The sequence below is a fragment of the Pollicipes pollicipes genome, unplaced genomic scaffold (assembly GCF_011947565.3).
Source record: "Pollicipes pollicipes isolate AB1234 unplaced genomic scaffold, Ppol_2.1 Scaffold_5724;HRSCAF=6776_pilon_pilon_pilon, whole genome shotgun sequence".
Classification (NCBI taxonomy): Eukaryota; Metazoa; Arthropoda; class Thecostraca; order Pollicipedomorpha; family Pollicipedidae; genus Pollicipes; species Pollicipes pollicipes.
This window is the reverse complement of record NW_023596746.1, coordinates 22,697,834-22,715,726: the sequence shown is the minus strand read 5'-3', so window position 1 is coordinate 22,715,726 and position 17,893 is coordinate 22,697,834. Positions and strand designations below refer to the sequence as shown.

The 17,893-nt window shown below is 50.9% G+C and overlaps 2 protein-coding genes across 5 annotated transcripts; one reads left to right on the top strand and one right to left on the bottom strand.

Annotated features, from left to right (window-relative positions):
* Window positions 1-4: 4 nt before the first annotated feature.
* Window positions 5-10,877, top strand: LOC119103697 (protein TAPT1 homolog). Of its 4 annotated transcripts, none has more exons than XM_037227321.1 (10): window positions 5-82; window positions 1,916-1,984; window positions 2,276-2,430; window positions 3,331-3,428; window positions 3,746-3,875; window positions 4,122-4,308; window positions 4,922-5,019; window positions 5,317-5,467; window positions 7,175-7,344; window positions 7,981-10,877. In XM_037227321.1, the coding sequence occupies exons 2-10, from the start codon at window positions 1,957-1,959 to the stop codon at window positions 8,449-8,451; spliced, it is 1,488 nt and encodes a 495-aa protein (XP_037083216.1). In that variant the 5' UTR covers window positions 5-82; window positions 1,916-1,956; the 3' UTR covers window positions 8,452-10,877. The 4 variants fall into 4 exon arrangements, with proteins under 4 accessions (XP_037083216.1, XP_037083215.1, XP_037083219.1 ...); XM_037227320.1 differs by having other exon boundaries at window positions 7-71; XM_037227324.1 differs by lacking the exon at window positions 5-82 and adding an exon at window positions 103-266.
* Window positions 10,821-15,296, bottom strand: LOC119102825 (nuclear pore complex protein Nup98-Nup96). Its single transcript, XM_037226277.1, has 6 exons — window positions 15,087-15,296; window positions 14,422-14,497; window positions 13,674-13,750; window positions 12,740-12,826; window positions 11,043-11,966; window positions 10,821-10,988 (listed from the first exon to the last, which is right to left on the bottom strand). Exons 1-6 carry the CDS (start codon window positions 15,132-15,134, stop codon window positions 10,821-10,823), a joined length of 1,380 nt encoding a protein of 459 aa, XP_037082172.1. The 5' UTR covers window positions 15,135-15,296.
* Between the last annotated feature and the right edge of the window lie 2,597 nt (window positions 15,297-17,893).

Here is a 17,893-nt window from a genome sequence, read left to right as displayed (position 1 = left end):
CTGGCAGGAATATGTATGTTGCGGGGAGTATGTTTACATGCCGTTGCCCAATTAGGACCGTTAAAATAAAGGTACATGCAAGGTGATTGAACCGTTTAAGATTAGTGATGAAATTTGCGTGGGAATTGATGAGTTGCCCCAGGCCAGGGGGTGCTAGTTGTGGCATATTGCCCGAAGTCCCAGTGCCTATTACTTGTCATGCATTTGCCCCAAACACTTCAAGCTGCAATTGGATTATGTTGAAATGTCCCAATGTGAATCAGAAGGTACCCACTATTCAGATGCATCACGCTCGAGTGTTGCCTGGTGATACTAGTGGAATGCACAGTATTTATGATAAAAAGGCCCCTTAAGTGGACAGTGAACAAATTGAAGACTTGTCTCTACCTTGTCACTGGTTAGGAGCAGAAAATGTTTCTGTGCCACACAGTGCTGCAAAATGACTGCTCCAAGCCTGGGTTGACTTACATCAGATCAGGCTGCATAGAATCCATCCGCTGCATGGTACACTGATATCTTGTGATGCACTGAACCTTGTATTTCTGTGTACTGGATGGAGATCGGGCCAAATTGTCAGAATCTGTCAGCCAGCTTGTCAGAATCTGTAATAATAGTGTTCTAAGTCCTTTTTCTTGAAAACTTGCCTGTGTTACATCATAACTCCCTGAAACATTGGCCTTGTATACTGAAATTGGTGGTGAACGTGGGCTTAACCATGAGCAATTGAATTTATCATGCTCATGTGCTAAAATTGTTAGAGTGGTGTGGTCACTTCATATTGAATGCTTAGCATAGTGCATACTTTTGAAGTTTGGGCAGAAGACAATACCCAGCTGGCCTTCCCATGTGGTCAGAGCAAACCAAGTACTGCACTTACTTTGGGTCTCATACCCAATGCTGCTAGATAACTGGTCCAGCATCTTTTCCCTAAACCATAGAGACAGTGTTTGAGATTCTACTTATTTCAGGGCTGTTGTCAGTTGTGATGGTCAGGCTAAGGCCACGGCCTCCTGTAAACTTTCAGCACTCCCACCATTTAAATAATCCTGAAGGTTGATCCATGAAGTTATCTGTGTAGCTCTGCAGGGTGCCAGACCCATAGTTTACCCCCTAGGCACCATGTGCCAGTTGTGTCCTGTAAACTAAAAGCAGGTTGCATGTATGCTGTATTATGAACAATATGAACCACATTGCATTTTGAAGTTGCAAATAATGCAAACAACCCTTAACAAACCACTCTTGCTAATACTGCAATAGGCATTCTACCTGGTATGACATACTGATAACCAAATTGAGGCTTCTTATGGTGATGGCTGTGAGTGCCAGCTGGGATGAAGTGTAGTGCTCATGTACAATTTTTATACAGTTCACATGGGAGCTCACTAAAATATTTGGCTGCAGTGTACATAGGCCTGTGTGTAAACCAATCATGACAGTAAAAACATGCTGAAGTAAGCTTACTGCCATGCATTTATTACATCTTTTTGAAGATGTGTGGCCTGCTGGATTTTAAGATTGTTGCCTTTGCTTTGTAATGCATGTTGTGCAGACTTGCTGATGCTACTGTGGCCACCTTTTTGTATGCTCTAATATGTTGCAGTGTGTTCCACAGCCACCTCATCATCACTGGAGTGAGTGGCCCTTTCCTGTTCAAGTCAAACAACCATGCTTCCACAGGTCACAAAATTTGGATATGGACTGGAGATGTTACTGTGGTATAAAAACAACTCAATGGCACTAATATTCTGGTGTTTGACAAACTGTTGTGATACTGAATGGGGCAGTCCATTGTTTTCTTAAAATGTTTGTACACATTTGGGGCCACTGGCATGTCATAGCTGATGAGTATGTATCCATGAGTATGTATGCCACTCACTTGCTGTGCTGCTGCTGATGTATTCATTATTGTTTTTAGCCCATTGTGCCTGACTCCTGAAGAAGTCAAGATAAAAAACAATGCCTAGAGATCGCAAGAAGAAAAATCGTAAGTGACAACATTTTTTCTGATCTTTTTTTAGTAACTTCTGGAGAAAAGGCTGCTCATATGTGAACCAACATTCTTATGCAAATAGACAGGAGACCATTGTCTAAGTGGAGACTTGTTTGATCATCTTCAAGGCTATCAAAGACACATTCAGTGCTGCTCAGGTACAAGTGGTTGTGATATTGTGAGGCCAAATTTCAGCGATGTGATTTTATGTGGATTGGTGTGCTGATAATACCTCAGTTTGTGTGTCGCCAAGTAAATCAAACAAAGCATGTATGATGTTTTCAGGTATCTCACTTTGCAAGTTCTTAAAATCTGAAGTTACACGAAGTTACTTCCTCCAACAATATGAGGAACGATATGAGTTCAAAAGAGAACAGATATACACCTTCATGAAAATTCCAAGAGAGGTTGAAAAGCTGATTGGTTATGGGTTCTTCCAGGTAAGTAAACATCATTTAAACTCTTTCCTGGAATCAGCGCTTTTGGGCTATGTGTATATTGTTGTGGCCCGGACAAGTAAGTGGAGGAGGTTGAGAGGGCTGGTGCTCTGTTCCGACCCTCTGAACCGATTCTGTCTTGTCTCACAGCAAATTGGATAGGTTCCCATTCTGGCGCTGGCCGCATTTTGTACCTTGGGCTTGACTGCTGTGCCTGGCTCATGGATATATGAATCATTCTCGGAACCATTGTCGTTGAAAGCGTCTCTGGGGACTTGGGTTGGGGTGACAGCAGTTAGTGTGATACAGTATTGGATGGGTTTCGTGACAGCATGCATGCAACAACTGTCGGGAAATACAGCTATGCATCTAATGGTACATTTGCTGCACACCAGAAACACAAACATTACAAGGTTTGTTGTTGTTCATGGTTGGTATGGCTGTCTCAATTTCGACCTACATTACGTGTCTGATGAATCGATTCAGCGTAACCCAGTGTGGCTGTTTAGTCCGCGGTCTTCCCTGAATCTGCGCTGGATCTGAATCTCGAGGAATGTCCGCTGCGAGGCTTTTAAACTACCTAGCGATGAGTTTTTTTTTTTATTCGGAAAGAAAAGTGTTGACTACGCCCATGGCTCCTGTGTCGTGACTTCTGCAACGCTGCATCGGCTCCGTCAAAGCGGTGGTGTTCTGGTCAGTTATAAGGTATCCTTGAGACCTATCAAGAAGCTCGTTCCGAGTGGCAGACTAGAATGCACTGACTACCGCTCGACACAAGTTGGAAACTCTTTGCTGACAAGATATTCTAATAGGAGGGGGGTGGAGGGAGGGGATTAATTCTCCGGCGTGGCACGAGGAATGGTTTTGCCGGCGCGCGACACATGTGATGTCTTCGATTTACAGGTGGTCGACGCGTTCCTTTTCATTTTCACGTTCTTGCCGCTGCGGTTCGTGCTCGCTGTCTGGGCATTTCTAACGAGGCCGCTGCTGATCGCCGTCGGGTAAGTTTTCTTGTAGTATATAGTGCTAATGTAGTGTTGGTTATGTGATGTTCGTGTGGTACTTACCCGAGCCTTGAATGGGTACCGAAGTGACGTTAGCGCGCCATCCCTTTAAACCCCGGAATGCCGATTATTTTAAGGAATAATCGTTCTGTGGTCAGGTGACGACTGTTGCTTTCCTGAGTTTTCCATCAATTGCTCGCGATGTAGCGATGGCTTGGAGCGATTCATGGATCGGAGTGGTCGATGTCATTCCATAGTGTTTTTTTATGTACACCTTTGCGCCTGTCTTTGACCTCTGGCTTTTGCGTCCGTAGGTTGAGAAGACAGCAGGGAGATGGCCATTGGCTGAAACCGTCCGAGATTATCGACATGATGAAAGGCCTGATTATCATTATCACGTGCTTCTTTTTGTCTTACATCGACACGTCTATGTTGTATCACGTGGTAAGTGATCCTTGGAAATGTTTAGCGCGACGAGGGCACTGTGTTCGTTGACTTTGCGTGATCTGTCTTGCACCTTAAACGTTTGGTCGCATTTTTAACCACCGTTGAAAACGTTTGTGCTTACTGATTCTCATCTGTGTCGTCCATTTCATGCCGCTGGTGTCGTTTGTGAAACATGCCGCATCTGCGAGACCAGAGAACAGTGAAGCTTGCACGGCGATAACGCGAGCCCTCTTCGGACGGCAGGTGAAGAGCCAGTCGATCATCAAGCTGTACATGTTCTACAACATGCTGGAGGTGGGAGACAAGCTGATGTCGTCGTTCGGCCAGGACACGCTGGACGCGCTTCACTGGACGGCCACGGAGCCGCGCAAGAAGAAGCGCCAGCACCTGGGCACGCTGCCGCACTTCTTCCTGGCCACCGTTTACGTCTGTATCCTCACCGTCAGAGCTGGTTGGGCTTTCGTTTACGGGTCCGTCGGACGCTTTAGGCGGAGAGAATGGGTAAGAACAAACGCGTCCTTTATTGTGTGAAATGTGTGCCTCATACCAGGCACGCAGCTCTTTAGGCTATCCGCACTAAGCTCTCTGGGCTCTTTTAGTAGAGAGTGCTAACGCCACCCGTCATGCCTGTCATGTGTTCACCCGGGCGTACCAGTGTTGTTTTTCGCTATCCTCTAGTGAACAATATGGAGCCAGCTGTCATTTAGGATTACGATTGGGGCTGTTATGAGAAGTTCAGACCCCAGTCTCGCCGTGTACATGCCGTGCTCGGCGTCATGTCACGGGTTACCGCAGAGCCTGCAAACGAACCCTCGACAGACGCAGCTGTAAGCTGCACTATAGCTGTATTGTACTGTTGCCATCGACACGTATTCGGAAGCCGGGGGCGGGGGGGGGGGGGACGAAAACCGCTCTCGAAGTCGAGTAGGCTCTTGTTTTATGAATGCTCCTGGTAATAGGTAACGCATAGATCCTGTTGATTGTTGGGATCTGGTTTTACGGTGTTTGTGCTGGACCCCGAAATTCCCTTGACCGAGTCGCAGTCCTGCACGGGATCTTGATTTTGTTTCAAACCACCGTTCTGAACGTAGCGATCAACTCGAGCAACAAGGCCCTGCTGACGGTTATGATGTCCAACAACGTGAGTCATCGTTCCCATGTATGGCATGCCTTATCTAGTGACGCCGTATTTGCAGCGTACAGAGAGCAGTATCATTTGTTCCGAGCGCTGCTTGTATTGCAGAGGTGGAGCTTGTAAAATGATGTGATTAGGTTCAGTTGTTCTAAACCAGCCAATATGCTTGATGCTAGCCCATAAACATGAGGGTTCAAGCCTCTGGAAGATATGGAATGTTCTACCGATCGATTCGGATGTAGTTTCTCACTAGTTCGTATGTGGACTCCAGCGTATCTTAAAATGTCTGCCTTTCTTTCTCAGTTCGTCGAACTGAAAGGTTCGGTGTTCAAGAAGTTCGATCGGAACAATCTCCTCCAGGTGGCCTGCAGCGACATCCGCGAGCGCTTCCACTACTGTGTCCTCCTCCTGCTGGTCACCGTTCAGACCATGAAGGAGTTTGGTTGGAATGAGAGTAAGTTCAGGCACCGAATCGCCTCAAGTGGTCGTGTTTGATCATGATGATCACATTGCCCAACATAAGCGCACTGTTAAATCGAGGAATGCATTTGCTTTATAAGAGCGCGCGCGCGCGCCTGATCTTACCAGCGGCGTTTGGCCGGCGCGAACCCCGACGCCCTCAGCTGACAGGCGTGATGTCCGGGTCGTGTCCGTCCCGTCCGCGTGGTGCCCGGACCGCGTTCCGTCCCGTCTGCGTGATGTTCGTATTGTGTTCCGTCCCGTGTGCGTGGTGCCCGGGCCGCGTTCCGTTCCATCTTCGTAATGCCCGTATTGTGTTCCGTCCCATCTGCGCGATGCCGGTATTGTGTTCCGTCCCGTGTGCGTGATGTCCGGACCGTGTTCCGTCTCGTCTGCGTGATGTCCCGACCGCGTTCCGTCCCGGCTAGGCTGAACATCGGTTGACGTAAGAAGTGTGATGAGTTCACACGAACCTTGTGATCGTGAGATTTCGTACCTGAGTTTTGAAGCGTTAAATTAAGGTATTTAATTACCACGCACAGCCAAAATGCACCGGAAAACTATTTGCTATGCCTAAAATTACATGAGAGCGAAACAAGTTGACCAAGGTTGACTCCGGCCAGGTGGTGTGGTCAGGCAAGTGACAGCGCCGTCGTGTCACGAGGCCGTGTCACTGCCTTTTGAGCTATTTTACTAGACGCCAAGATGTCATTTTGTCTGAAAAGTGATGGCTGTACGATCAGTCATCATCGAGTCTGAGTGCACGCTCTGGTTATGGCAAGCCTCCAGTGCCGTCAGAACTTCAAACGTTTCTCCAGATCGTCACCCTACTTGTATTACCTATCAAGTGAGAGCGTTTGATTACGTTGCGTGAATGTCATCAGTGACAAACACGGAGGAAAGCTGTGCGAAGATTTCGGGGAGTACTAACATGTGTCGGCAGCCAGGCTATTCTCAAGCCGATCGGTCCATCCGCCCGTTTGCATATGAGGTCCGGGATGGTGGGGAAATGCTGTGCAGCTGATTTATGGAAACGGTGTGATCTGACGATGGCTGAGGCCTGAGCCCGACTGGAAACATACCGGCTAACGTGCTGCAAAACGTCCGCGACACCGCGCACGTCCCTAACGTTGACCGAGTGGTTTGACATGTCAAGGGCCCCGTGCTTTTCTATCCCGTCAACGGTGCCGGATTCACCAGTGCGCTGCTCTGAAGTTGATGTTTATCGATGCAGAAACGACGAGATGCCTGTGCAGTTTTCGCGCATCAAAAATGTGTCTATTTAATGTTCGCTTAGCTTTTTACACCCTTAAATTGTCGGAGTGGTGGGTTCCATGTAAGTATGTTCGGTATGTTATGATGCACTTTCGGTTCCATCTAACGTGGATCTGGTCCGTAGTGGGTTGGATCTGTATATGGTTTGTCGGCATTTGCCTAAGATCAAGCACCAAATGGGCGAGACCCTCAGCTCAGCGGGCCCTGGTCGTACCCGTATGCCGGCCCCGAGGTACACTCACGTACGATAACCGCGCCATAAGCCCTATGGAATCTTAAACCTTATCCTTCCTGCAATCAAGATATCTTTATCACGGAAGTGCTCATGCTCAACCATGCTCAGGAATATCTGCCGGTGGACGATTGATAAGTGTTTGTCATCGTGTCCGCCTGTTTGCCGAACTTTTGTGACCGCGCTTGCCTACAGACCAGCTGTGGGTGCTGCTGCCGGACTGCATCCTTGTGCTGGTGGCCGAGCTGTTCGTGGACTGGGTGAAGCATGCCTTCATCACGCGATTCAACGAGATTCCCGTCGAAATTTATCGCGAGTACACGCTCACACTGGCGTACGACCTGATATCCAGCAAACAGAAATACGTACGTACCCGAGGGGAAATACGTGCGTACTTGTGGGACTGGTGACCGCCGACCGCGTTACTGCGATCCTGCAAGATGTTGCGATATTGTGTCACCTTGATTTTCTGTCGGGGTTAGGACTGGAGACATTGTTGGGGACCGGTGTGGAGAGGTTCGATGGCCTGGTTGAAGGCTGTGCTGCTGCATGACTTGATGACAGAAGGCTCTCCCGTTGGCCGTGTGCCCGCGCGGTGAGGTGACTGACCTGGCTCGAGGCCGCACCGTTCGCGGCGACGGACGGAACCGAGACCGAGACATCCCCGCCCAGCTGAAGCTGAAAGGTTGCGTTTTAGTCCATGACGGAACCTGTTACTTGCTGTTCGACTTGACCGAACTTTTATCAAGTGGAGGGGGGAGGGGCGCTATCCGCAGCAGCATTTCTTGCTGCTATTTCTTCCATATCTGATGTCCTGCTTTGAAGTCTTGCAACCGATCGAGTTCCGAGCTTGCTCCTCCGTACACAGCTGGGAGACGGGGTGCATGGGGCACGGCGTGACCCCGTGACCTGACCAACTGCCGTGTGGGGCGTCGCTTGTCCACTGCCCGCACACCCCGGCCCGTCGCCTGGCTCTGACCGGCGCGCGGCACCCCCGGCAGGCGTTCAGCGACCACTCGGACATGGTGAGCCACCGGATGGGCTTCATCTCGCTGCCGCTGGCGGCGCTTACCGCGCGGATCCTGCTGCAGTCGGTGCGGCTGACGGGCACCGGCGCCTGGCTCCTGGTGGCCGCCGCCTACCTCGCCCTCGCCACCTTCCGCGTGCTCAACACCATCGTCATCCTGGGCAAGGCGTGCGACCTGATCGAGGCGGAGTCGGCGCCACCGCCGTCGACCGTGGCCAGCCCCGCCTCCGCCGCCGCCGCCGTCGCCGAGGTGCGCTCCCGCTGCGTGTCGGAGTGCGATCCAGCCGCAGACAGCTCGCTCACGGAGCCATACAACGTGTTCAGAGAGTTCTCGCCGCCGGCCACCGCCGCCACGGGCGAGGAGCCCGACTGCTCGTGCGCGCACGGAGACGGCCGGTGCGAGTCGCCGGCGGCGCCGACGCCAGTCAGCACGGTGGGCACGTGACGTCGCGCGCGCCAGGCCAGCGCCGGCGCGACCGCGGGGCTTTCACGGCGGGGGGCGCGGCGCCGCCTTCTGATGCTTGTACAAGTGAACTGCATTGTGGGGCAATGGGCAATGGGATTTACGGCCGGTTTTGGGTTGCTGCGGCAGTATTTGTTGCAGCGCGTTATGGTCTCGGTGTCCGTTGCCTGATACGGTGGCTGTTGATTGTTATAGGAAGCATATTTCTGTCAATAGTATTGACTTGTGCGCAGCGGAGCGATTGAAAGAGTTCTATGCGCGATTATGATTTGAAAGGAGTTCGAGGATTTATAAATGCAATGGGGTTCCAATGTTCTAGTGCTGCTGAAGAAGGTTGACATGCGATTGGATAAGGTCAATTTGACCCCGGAAGGTTTTTACGGAGTTTGTATAGCTTTAGAAAATTGAATGGTGGATAGTTTGGCGTTAAAAATTTCGATGCACCTTGTAAGGTCGCTGACCTACGGCAGGTCAGTCAGGCCATGGATTCAGCGAGGACAATGACTAGAGAGTGGTTCAGTCTGATGCAACAACGTAGTGTTAGAGGAAACCATAATCTCTCAGACAGTTTCTTAGGCAACACAACAGTCGAATAAATGGTTCCATTGACCTAGGGCCAAGTATAAAGGTCAGACGAAGGTCAAAATCAACCTGTTGTATTACCCTAGAGCTTGCCATAGGAGGTAGTTTCTGGTACTCATTCCCAATTTAATGATAACAGGAACCGAATTACACATCTAAAATGAGCTTTTCAAAGGTCGGAATAGATCATTGACTGAAAATAACCCAGGCAAACATTTTCTTTGTTTGTTCAGGATCACAGTCTGGCATGATATTTTACGCTTATTCAAATGCAAAAATCAAAGCAAACTTGCATGATTTGGGTTACCATGACCTTCGAAAGAACCGCGAGGTCACTGACCTTCAATGAGCACCGGTGACCTTCTGCCTTCAACAGGTATCCAAATTCACGGTGGTCACATGAGAAGGTCTGGGGGCACTTTGGACACCAAACTGGAGGTTGACCTCGTTTGACCTTACTTGACCCGAATGTCATGACCTAGGAACATCGAACTTCGACACAAGTGAGTTCAGGCGCCGGCTAACACACAGTTTGAGTTTGGCGCCTCTTTCTCTTAGTTTCGGAGATCTCAGGGCGTCAAAGTGACCCCCACCCGAGCAATGGGCATTCAACCGGTCACCCAGGTGCGTTAATAGCGTCATTGGTCGAATTAATATCCATCGATTAATAATCCATCGAAATTTGTGGCACATACAAGACCCACCAATACACCACTAAATTGGAGAACATCGATGTCCACCGGAATGGCCGAATACGAACCAAGTCTGAACGTCCAGTCGTGCATGAATATTATCGCGGAAATTGTTTAGTGTCAACTCCAACTGTAATGCCAAACCGGTTTTACGCTGCAAAGGTTCGTATCTGCTGCAACGTTGCACAAATGGTTGTTTGTGTTACTCAAATGTTTGATCAGCCCTCATCTTGGTATGACTATTGCGTCTGCCGTGGACTGCCTGTAAGTGCCGTTCCAGCTTGTATGTGCCTCAAGTACTCAGCATTGCCAACGCGCATGCATACCTTTAACCGCACCGACGATTTATAAAAGGTGTTTGATCGAGTGTCGTGTTCTCTAGCCATAATTATAATCAATTAACCGGTTGAATTCTTCAAACACAAAATGGTAACTTAGACTTTTTAGAATTTAGAATTTCATTCAAAGCGATTACATTGCACTCAAGCGAGTTGGCAAGTGAGCGAGATTGCGAAATTCCAGGATATACTAACGACAAACATCATATTTTTATATCAAATCGGTCACACAACACGGCGCCTTCGTGCGAAGTACCCGAAAAACGCGCATCAGACCCATCAGAAAGCTCACGCCCACTCGATGGTCGTGCAGTCGCAGTGATTGCGGGATGCGGAGACATCCGCTAACATCATCACAAGGTATACCAGATACGATGTGAAGAACGCACGCACTTAAACGCGCCAGTAATTACGCTGTGCTACAGCGCTGCCTTCTCAAACAACGAAATTATGCACTCAGCGGCCACTGATAAACGTAGGTACACACGTTGCGTGAGTGGGCGGGGTGGCCAACGAAACCAAAAGGTCTGTACTCATGATCCATCAAATACATCAGACGGCCAGTAGTCCCGTATTCCTCTACGACCAACTATTCAGGATTTCAAGAACAAGGGCACGACGAAACGACATTCCGGCACGTATCACAGACAGCACATCTGGACAGCACCACCCGCAACTGTGGTGAATCTCACAGAGCACGCGCCGCGCGACACGAGCTGATCGGGCGGCCAGCCGCCGCTCAGCGGGCGCACACGTCGCGAGTCGGCGGCCTGATCGGCACCCGGCCAAGCGTGAACTCGGCCGCCTCGAACTCGAGCCGTTCCGCCTCGCTCAACTCGGCCGGCTCCGAGTAGGCCTGCGGCTCGACCTCGGCCTGGCCGCCGCCGCCGCCGCCGGCCGGGACGCCCTTTCCGAACAGGCCGCCCCCGGCCGGCGGCGCGGCGCCGGCTGCACCGCCGGCCGGCATCGCAGGGGTTTGGGGCTGGGACGCGCCCGAGCCGAACACCGGCGCGGCGGGGGCCGAGCCAAACACGGACGGCCCGCCGCCCGTGGCGGACTGAGCGGCGGCCCCGAGCGTGGAAGGCGCGGCTTGTCCACCGAAAACGGACGAGGCGGGCTGTGGCTGTCCACCGAACACGGAGGTGGCCGGAGGCTGTCCACCGAACACCGAAGAGGTGGCCTGAGGCTGTCCACCGAACACGGACGAGGTGGCCGGAGGCTGTCCACCGAACACGGACGAGGTGGCCTGAGGCTGTCCACCGAACACGGACGAGGCGGGCTGAGCCTGTCCACCGAACACGGAGGAGGTGGCCTGGGGCTGTCCACCGAACACGGAGGAGGTGGCCTGAGGCTGCCCACCGAACACAGAAGGCGACGCGGCCGGTTGTGCGCCGAACACAGATGGTGCAGCCTGCGGTTGAGCGCCGAACACGGAGGATGTAGCCTGAGGTTGGGCGCCGAACACCGAAGGCGCACCCTGAGACTGTGCACCGAACACAGAAGACGACGCCTGCGGCTGTCCACCGAACACAGAGGAGGCGGCCTGCGGCTGGGCGCCAAACACCGACGACGTGGCCTGCGGCTGACCTCCGAACGGGGAGGTGGGCTGAGCCTGTCCGCCGAACAAGCCGGCCGAAGCCTGCTGCCCGCCGCCGCCGAAGACGGACTGGCCGGCCGGGGCGCCGCCAAACTTCCCGAACAGGTCAGAGCCGGTGGAGGCGCCGCCGCCGAACACTGCGCCCGACGCGGAGCCGCCGCCGAACAAGGACGCCTGGCCGGAGCCGCCGCCGAATACAGACGGCTTGGAGGAGGACGCGGCGAACATGGTGCCAGCAGTGCCGCCGCCGCCGCCCGGGCCCGCCGCGGATGCGTTGAACATCTGCTGCTGGAAAACGAAGGAACAGGTCATGCGCAGGCGCCGTACCGAAATACAGCTGGTATGACATGGACCGGAAGTAAAATCCTGTAAGGGTTAACGAATGGCGTTTTTGCTTATATCACACAATTGTCTTTGATATACAACAACGCGTGACACTCAAATACATACCTAACGGATAGCGCACGACGTCGGTGGGAAGCAGATAAAGTCTAGTCAAGACCGGGTTTGAGTTCAACATAACAGTCCTCCCTGTATATTTAGTGCAATCAAACCACCAAGGTCTAAAGGTTTAGCACTGAACTTAAGTTTTGTCACGGTTACTTTGTCCTCGGATTTGTACTAAAATGGCCAAACTGGAAATTTTACGCACAAATGTTTATCAAATGACGTTGAAAGTGCACGCAGTTTATATATCAACAACCAACACAGCTTCCACCCAGTCAAAACCACGGCTACTTGGTGTTGGAAAACGAGGATCAGCACAAGCCTTGTTGAATTGGTCATGACCGCTTGTGCGTAAAATAAAAGTACCTTTTCTACCTTCAGCCTTCGGCAGCACATGTCGACAAGTGAAGAGTAAGGACGCCCCCACATACCGGGCCTTCATGTTGGTACAAATAGGTGTTCAGTGTTGCCGTGGCATCTTGTGCGCAAAAATACCGCCCATTCCTGTTTGGTGAAGCATCTTTGCGTCACCATGTCCTCGTCCGGCCGCCATGTTCGCCAGCGAAAGCCCGCGCCTGGCTTCTATTCTATTGTGAATCAGCATTTTCACTCACCAGGTAACTGCGGATTTCGGGAGACGGATTCTTCAGCGTCTCTCGCTTCTGTCGATAGTCAGCTATCTGAGTGTTGAAGTACTGCAGCTGCAATTGATAAGAGCCAGTGTCACTGACCACGTTACCACTTCGGCGAACAACTCACGCGGCGGTGGCGGCTAATGCGTTACGAGCATGGCTAAAACGTAAATATATCATCAAGGTATCGTCGAAATAAGCCAAATTGGCAACCACACAACCCGAAGTTCAGATCATCAATATCTCATCGAAATGAACCGGAATGCCAAATAAACAACCTCATGTCCAAAGATGTACGAACGTCGGTGAAGCTGGCACCAAACCCTATTTATTGGTTGGTTATTTGGGTCTCAGGGCGCATGAAACGCACGGTCACACAGCGTCCATAACAACCCCATTTCAAAGCCAATTCGAAATGAGGAACTGGCGCCCCAAGCTTGTCGCAAACATTAACACAAACTTGCAACATGTTCAACCTCCATGACATAGACAGGGGAACTAACCCAGCCCCTGCTCCAAGGTCCGCGCTCTGAACGAGCAACTACAACGGGCGAGCAGAAATACGTGCAGCTTTACCATTTCATCGATCCACAACTGGCATTGCCCCTGATTCAGTACTAATTTACCATTGGGATTTGGCATTCCTTCTATGGCTACATGAGGAACCACAGGGCACAATCGCGTTCTCTCTTCAAACTCTCACACTCCCACTCGTCCATAATAGCAAACTTCATATCACACAGGCATAGTCTCTCGGACCAGCAACTGTACATCTGCGCAGACATCTTGCACCGAATCAGCACCGCTAAGTTTTTACGGCGCGCGAGCCGTTCTCCTGGCCGTAGCCGGACGCTGCATCGCCGGTCCAGGCCGAGGGCAGCGCGGCAGCTGGCCGCGGGCCGTCCTTGATACTCACGTAAACGTCCGGTGTGTTGGCCACTTTGCTTTTGTACGCCTCGGCGCGCACCTCCTCGGGCGAGAGGTCCAGGAGACCTGAATGAGACATCACAAGTGACAGATGTATGGCATGCTAACCAAATGCTCCAGCCATAATGCCACACTTTGGGTCTACATTCATCTTGTAATGGTTTGCTTGTGCTTGTGAAAGGTTTGGATCACACCATCCACATGCATACAGTCTGCCTGTGTGGTGACATGGCCAGAAATGTTAATAAAAAACAAACAGAAAACTTGGAAACACAAGGGTGACAGCAGTAGTGAAAAAGAACATTTTGTCTGATAATTGTTTTTAACAGTTCCTTAATGGTTCTCTGAGATTAGTAGCTGGACTGCTTTAAGTCAAACCACTTCTTTCAGTCACTACCTGGAATGCAGGGCTGGCCCTTCAGGGGTGAGAAGCAGGAGAGTGGCCACTGCTTTGAGCCCTCCCATACTTTCATCTCAGTTGCTATCCCATTCCTGAAAACAGAGTATGGTGTGCAAAGTTCTCACAGTTTGGATAATATTACAACAACAAACACATGACAAATACTTGAGCTGGTACACATCATATTCCTACTTCATGTACCTGGCCTGAAACATTTGGTTAAAATACCAATATGCAATGCAAACACATTTTCACACACTCAACATCTCTTGCCTTCCTACATCAGAGCATACAACTGATTCATGTTCAATTGCTGTCACTTCAGAACAGAACTTACAGAAGCTCAACAAAGGTAGTGGGTGTGACAGCCACACCTGCTGGCTGGGAACTGGTCTGCTGGCCTCTGAATGCCCCTGAAACATGGTGTGTTCACTTTTCACTTAATGTTCAGTTCTGCAGACCTGTGTAATGGTGTGTTACCACATGGAAATGAACATGGCATGCCTTATTTGATGCAATCAGACAAGATACCTATGACTCAAATGCTGTTATCAGTGACTGGGCTGAGAAACATTCTGCCAAACATTGCCTGGCATGGCAGCAAAATAACAGCAGTGATTTCAGCACACTTATGTTGTAAATCCAAGCAATGAGAGATGATCACACAGTTTGTACCAAATTCAAGGCAGTTCAATCATTAAGAACAATTCTCTTGATTCTTTAAAGCAAACATCCAAGGACAATAAACTATTCCCCAAAGAAGAAAGTACAACTTGGCCTAGCTGAAGCTTGGTATACATGGGCATAAGATTCAGTACACAGCTGCTGAACAGGCATCCAGCACAGTGGATACATATTAGCAAACTAAATCATTGATACATTTCCTGTAATCATTACCAACATTATTCACCTTGTAGAGTCAAGAACACATTGAAGATCACTCACAGCTATTTTTACAGTGATATACGCGTGCATGAAATGATCTGCGCAAAAGAATCTCACCTTGGGCTGGTCCTTTAAATGGATGATCAAATCGGCATTTATCTCCATAACGACAATAACCTTGGGTGAAATATTTACACACCACCATATCTGAGGGCCTGAAGAAAACTGAGAACAGGTCACTGATTCAACTAATTGCAAATTCGTGAGTCACCGCCTGCTCCTTCGGCCCTCGCCAACACTAGAAACAAGCAGTCAGAATTCACCTCGCTAAATACGAGATACGCGTATAGCTTGCCTCCGGCGTCGAGGTACAAGTGCACATAGCGTTAGCGGCCTAATTCGCATTTGTCACAGCTGCGGCACAATGAACTATTATTGTGATAAAGTCTCCGCAAGCAATTACAGTTTTGAGAGCAAACCGTGAAAATTATTTTCTCGGCAAATTATAGGCAACTTCCAGGACAGCATCCCCATTTGATGCACACAAAGGAACACAATTTACGAAAATGCTATTCATTACTCAGAAGGGCATCAAGATGCGTTATCACAGCTCAGTTATGTATTGGTTACAGCGCCTGCCGTCCGATCTGCCCACCCGCGGCGAGGGGTTCGAGTCACTTTAAATGCTCGCTATTTGCTATTGATAGGTATGGCTTGCGGTCGTAATCAGCGGTCACGCTAAAGGTTAGGCGACGTTGAGAGGTGACTACCAAATTCTGCCGTTGACCTGGAATGGCACGGTCTGATGGAAGGTGTCAGGCCCATGGGCATCGATTTCCCAAAATGATTGGGGGGGGGGGGGGTCAGGTCTTGGAAGTCGCTGTAAAGGCGACCGGTGCGAAATACTAATCGGATTTCAGGGGCGAATCCAGAGTAGGGAGGGGGCGGGGTCATGTCCCCTTGGGCCCCATAGCCGGTCGACATAATCATACCCATTCATTTTTCATCATTGAGGGTTCCCGATAGAATATTAAAATTCGGCGTGATGCGCGCCCACCGAGCTTCGGGCCTTAAGACTCATCCTGGCCGAGGTTCTTTTAGTTACGTCGGGTGAAACCCACTCCCATCCTGGTTACGCTATGTTGAGTATATAGAACCGTCCCAAGAAAATGTTGCCGATTAAATCCCTGGTGGAACGCTGCATGCAAGGAATAACGGGCACATTCCTTGTCATGAACGAAAGTCAATAGCATCCGGCCGCAAGGCTTGATTTGTGTTCAAAGGTTTTAGCATGACTTGCAAAACACGCAAGAGCAATTTTACTGTCAAAAGCCTCGCCCTCCTTTGACACCGCACGCCTCCGTTATGAGGCGTCACGTCCTGCACACCCCTTCTGTGCGTATCGGATTTTCTGGACATGTGCAACGCAATTTTCTGACGGCCCCACATTTTCACCGGCAAGCAGCAATTTGTCACGGGAGGGGGACGTGCTCTGATGTTCGCCTTGAATACGTCCCCGTCCAAATGCATCACCATGTCATTAAAACACCTATCGCAAGTGATGGGTACTGCTATCACCATCCCCTCGCGTGAAATCGTGATTGCATGGCGCTAAACTTGTGCAGTTGTCACGGTAAGTTACAATGTCACGCGCCGTGCGTCGGAGCAGCCGAAGTGCCTGTGTGTCTGTACTGTAACGGACGGGGCAGCAAGCGAATAACAATGTGATGGAATGATCGCTGCTGGCAGCTGTCACGCACGGTGGACACGGCCTAGCAAAAAAACAAACAAAAAACACCGCATTCTGAACCGATTGGACGCGTGGGTGCTACCCACTATTTCTAGGCATGTGTGACCCCGAACTGACTTTCCAGTCGCCAAACGCCTGCTCCAGTGAGTTGAGCGGACGTAACGGGCGCAAATGCCACAAAACGCGAATGCGGCAAGCTTGGAGGTTGAGATGCGTGCTCGGTGTGGGATATCCGACTGCATGCGTTATGACCACAACTGTTCTAACAGGGGAGATGGCTGCGTCACTGATGCACGCCAGGCGAACAGCACAGAACGCTGCATCCCAACACCCCGCGCTGAAAGCGGGGATATATAGTGTCAGTCTGATCAACAGACGGGCTATGTACACGTGGCATGCTGATAAGGGCTTCACTTTTGATAAGCGTATTTGACGATTTGATGAGTGACATTTGATGGGCAAGATTTCAGCCACATCCCAGTGAGACTCCTCAGCCCGAATGCGCAACAAAACACGCTCCGAAGTTCCATAAAAATGTAATCGCCTACTCAGAAAATACAGCGCCATGATTTAGCACGAGGAGCCCGGTCTCATTGCTGCGACATGCAAAGTAAAAAGCCGCGAGAATGAGCACAATCAGCCCGCAATGGCAACAACACGTGACGCGGCCCCAACAGAATTCCACCTATTGCGGGCATAGTGAACACAGGCACACGCGCGCGCGCCTCGAACGATTCGCGGCTCTCGCAACAGAACGGAACAGGAATCACGCAAACAAGATCACCACACGTTACGCGGGGCGCGAGCCGATCTGGGCGCGGGAACGTTCCATATCACATCAGCAGACTTCACACGGTGGTCTATGATTTAAAAGCATGGGCACTTGGCGGCGGGCGGCGGCGCAGCGCCGCTCGACCGGGCGGCGGACTGGGCCCGCGCCCGCGACGGTCGCATGAGACTGCAAACGCGGGCGCGCCGCCTCGCAATCAGGTCTCGCAAGCGGTGAACGACTGATCCCACTCTACATCGCCTCATATATTATATAGTATAACGCTATGGATTTACTCGCTCGCGCCCCCCTCTAGGCTACAGACGGGGATTTGACGGCGCGCCGGCGGTTTGGCAACTGGGAACGAACAGGGACGGCCGGTGCCGACGCGGGACGCGGTCGCGC

Bases quoted from the DNA above. Each gene is read 5' to 3' on its own strand.
- LOC119103697 (XM_037227321.1), top strand. From the start codon at position 1,957: ATGCCTAGAGATCGCAAGAAGAAAAATC. The intron at 1,985-2,275 runs GTAAGTGACAAC...TGATGTTTTCAG, and splicing joins AGATCGCAAGAAGAAAAATC to GTATCTCACTTTGCAAGTTC. The intron at 3,876-4,121 runs GTAAGTGATCCT...TTCGGACGGCAG, and splicing joins CGTCTATGTTGTATCACGTG to GTGAAGAGCCAGTCGATCAT.
- LOC119102825 (XM_037226277.1), bottom strand. From the start codon at position 15,134: ATGGAGATAAATGCCGATTTGATCATCCATTTAAAGGACCAGCCCAAG. The intron at 14,498-15,086 runs GTGAGATTCTTT...ACCATGTTTCAG, and splicing joins ATTTAAAGGACCAGCCCAAG to GGGCATTCAGAGGCCAGCAG. The intron at 12,827-13,673 runs GTGAGTATCAAG...TATCAATTGCAG, and splicing joins CCAACACACCGGACGTTTAC to CTGCAGTACTTCAACACTCA.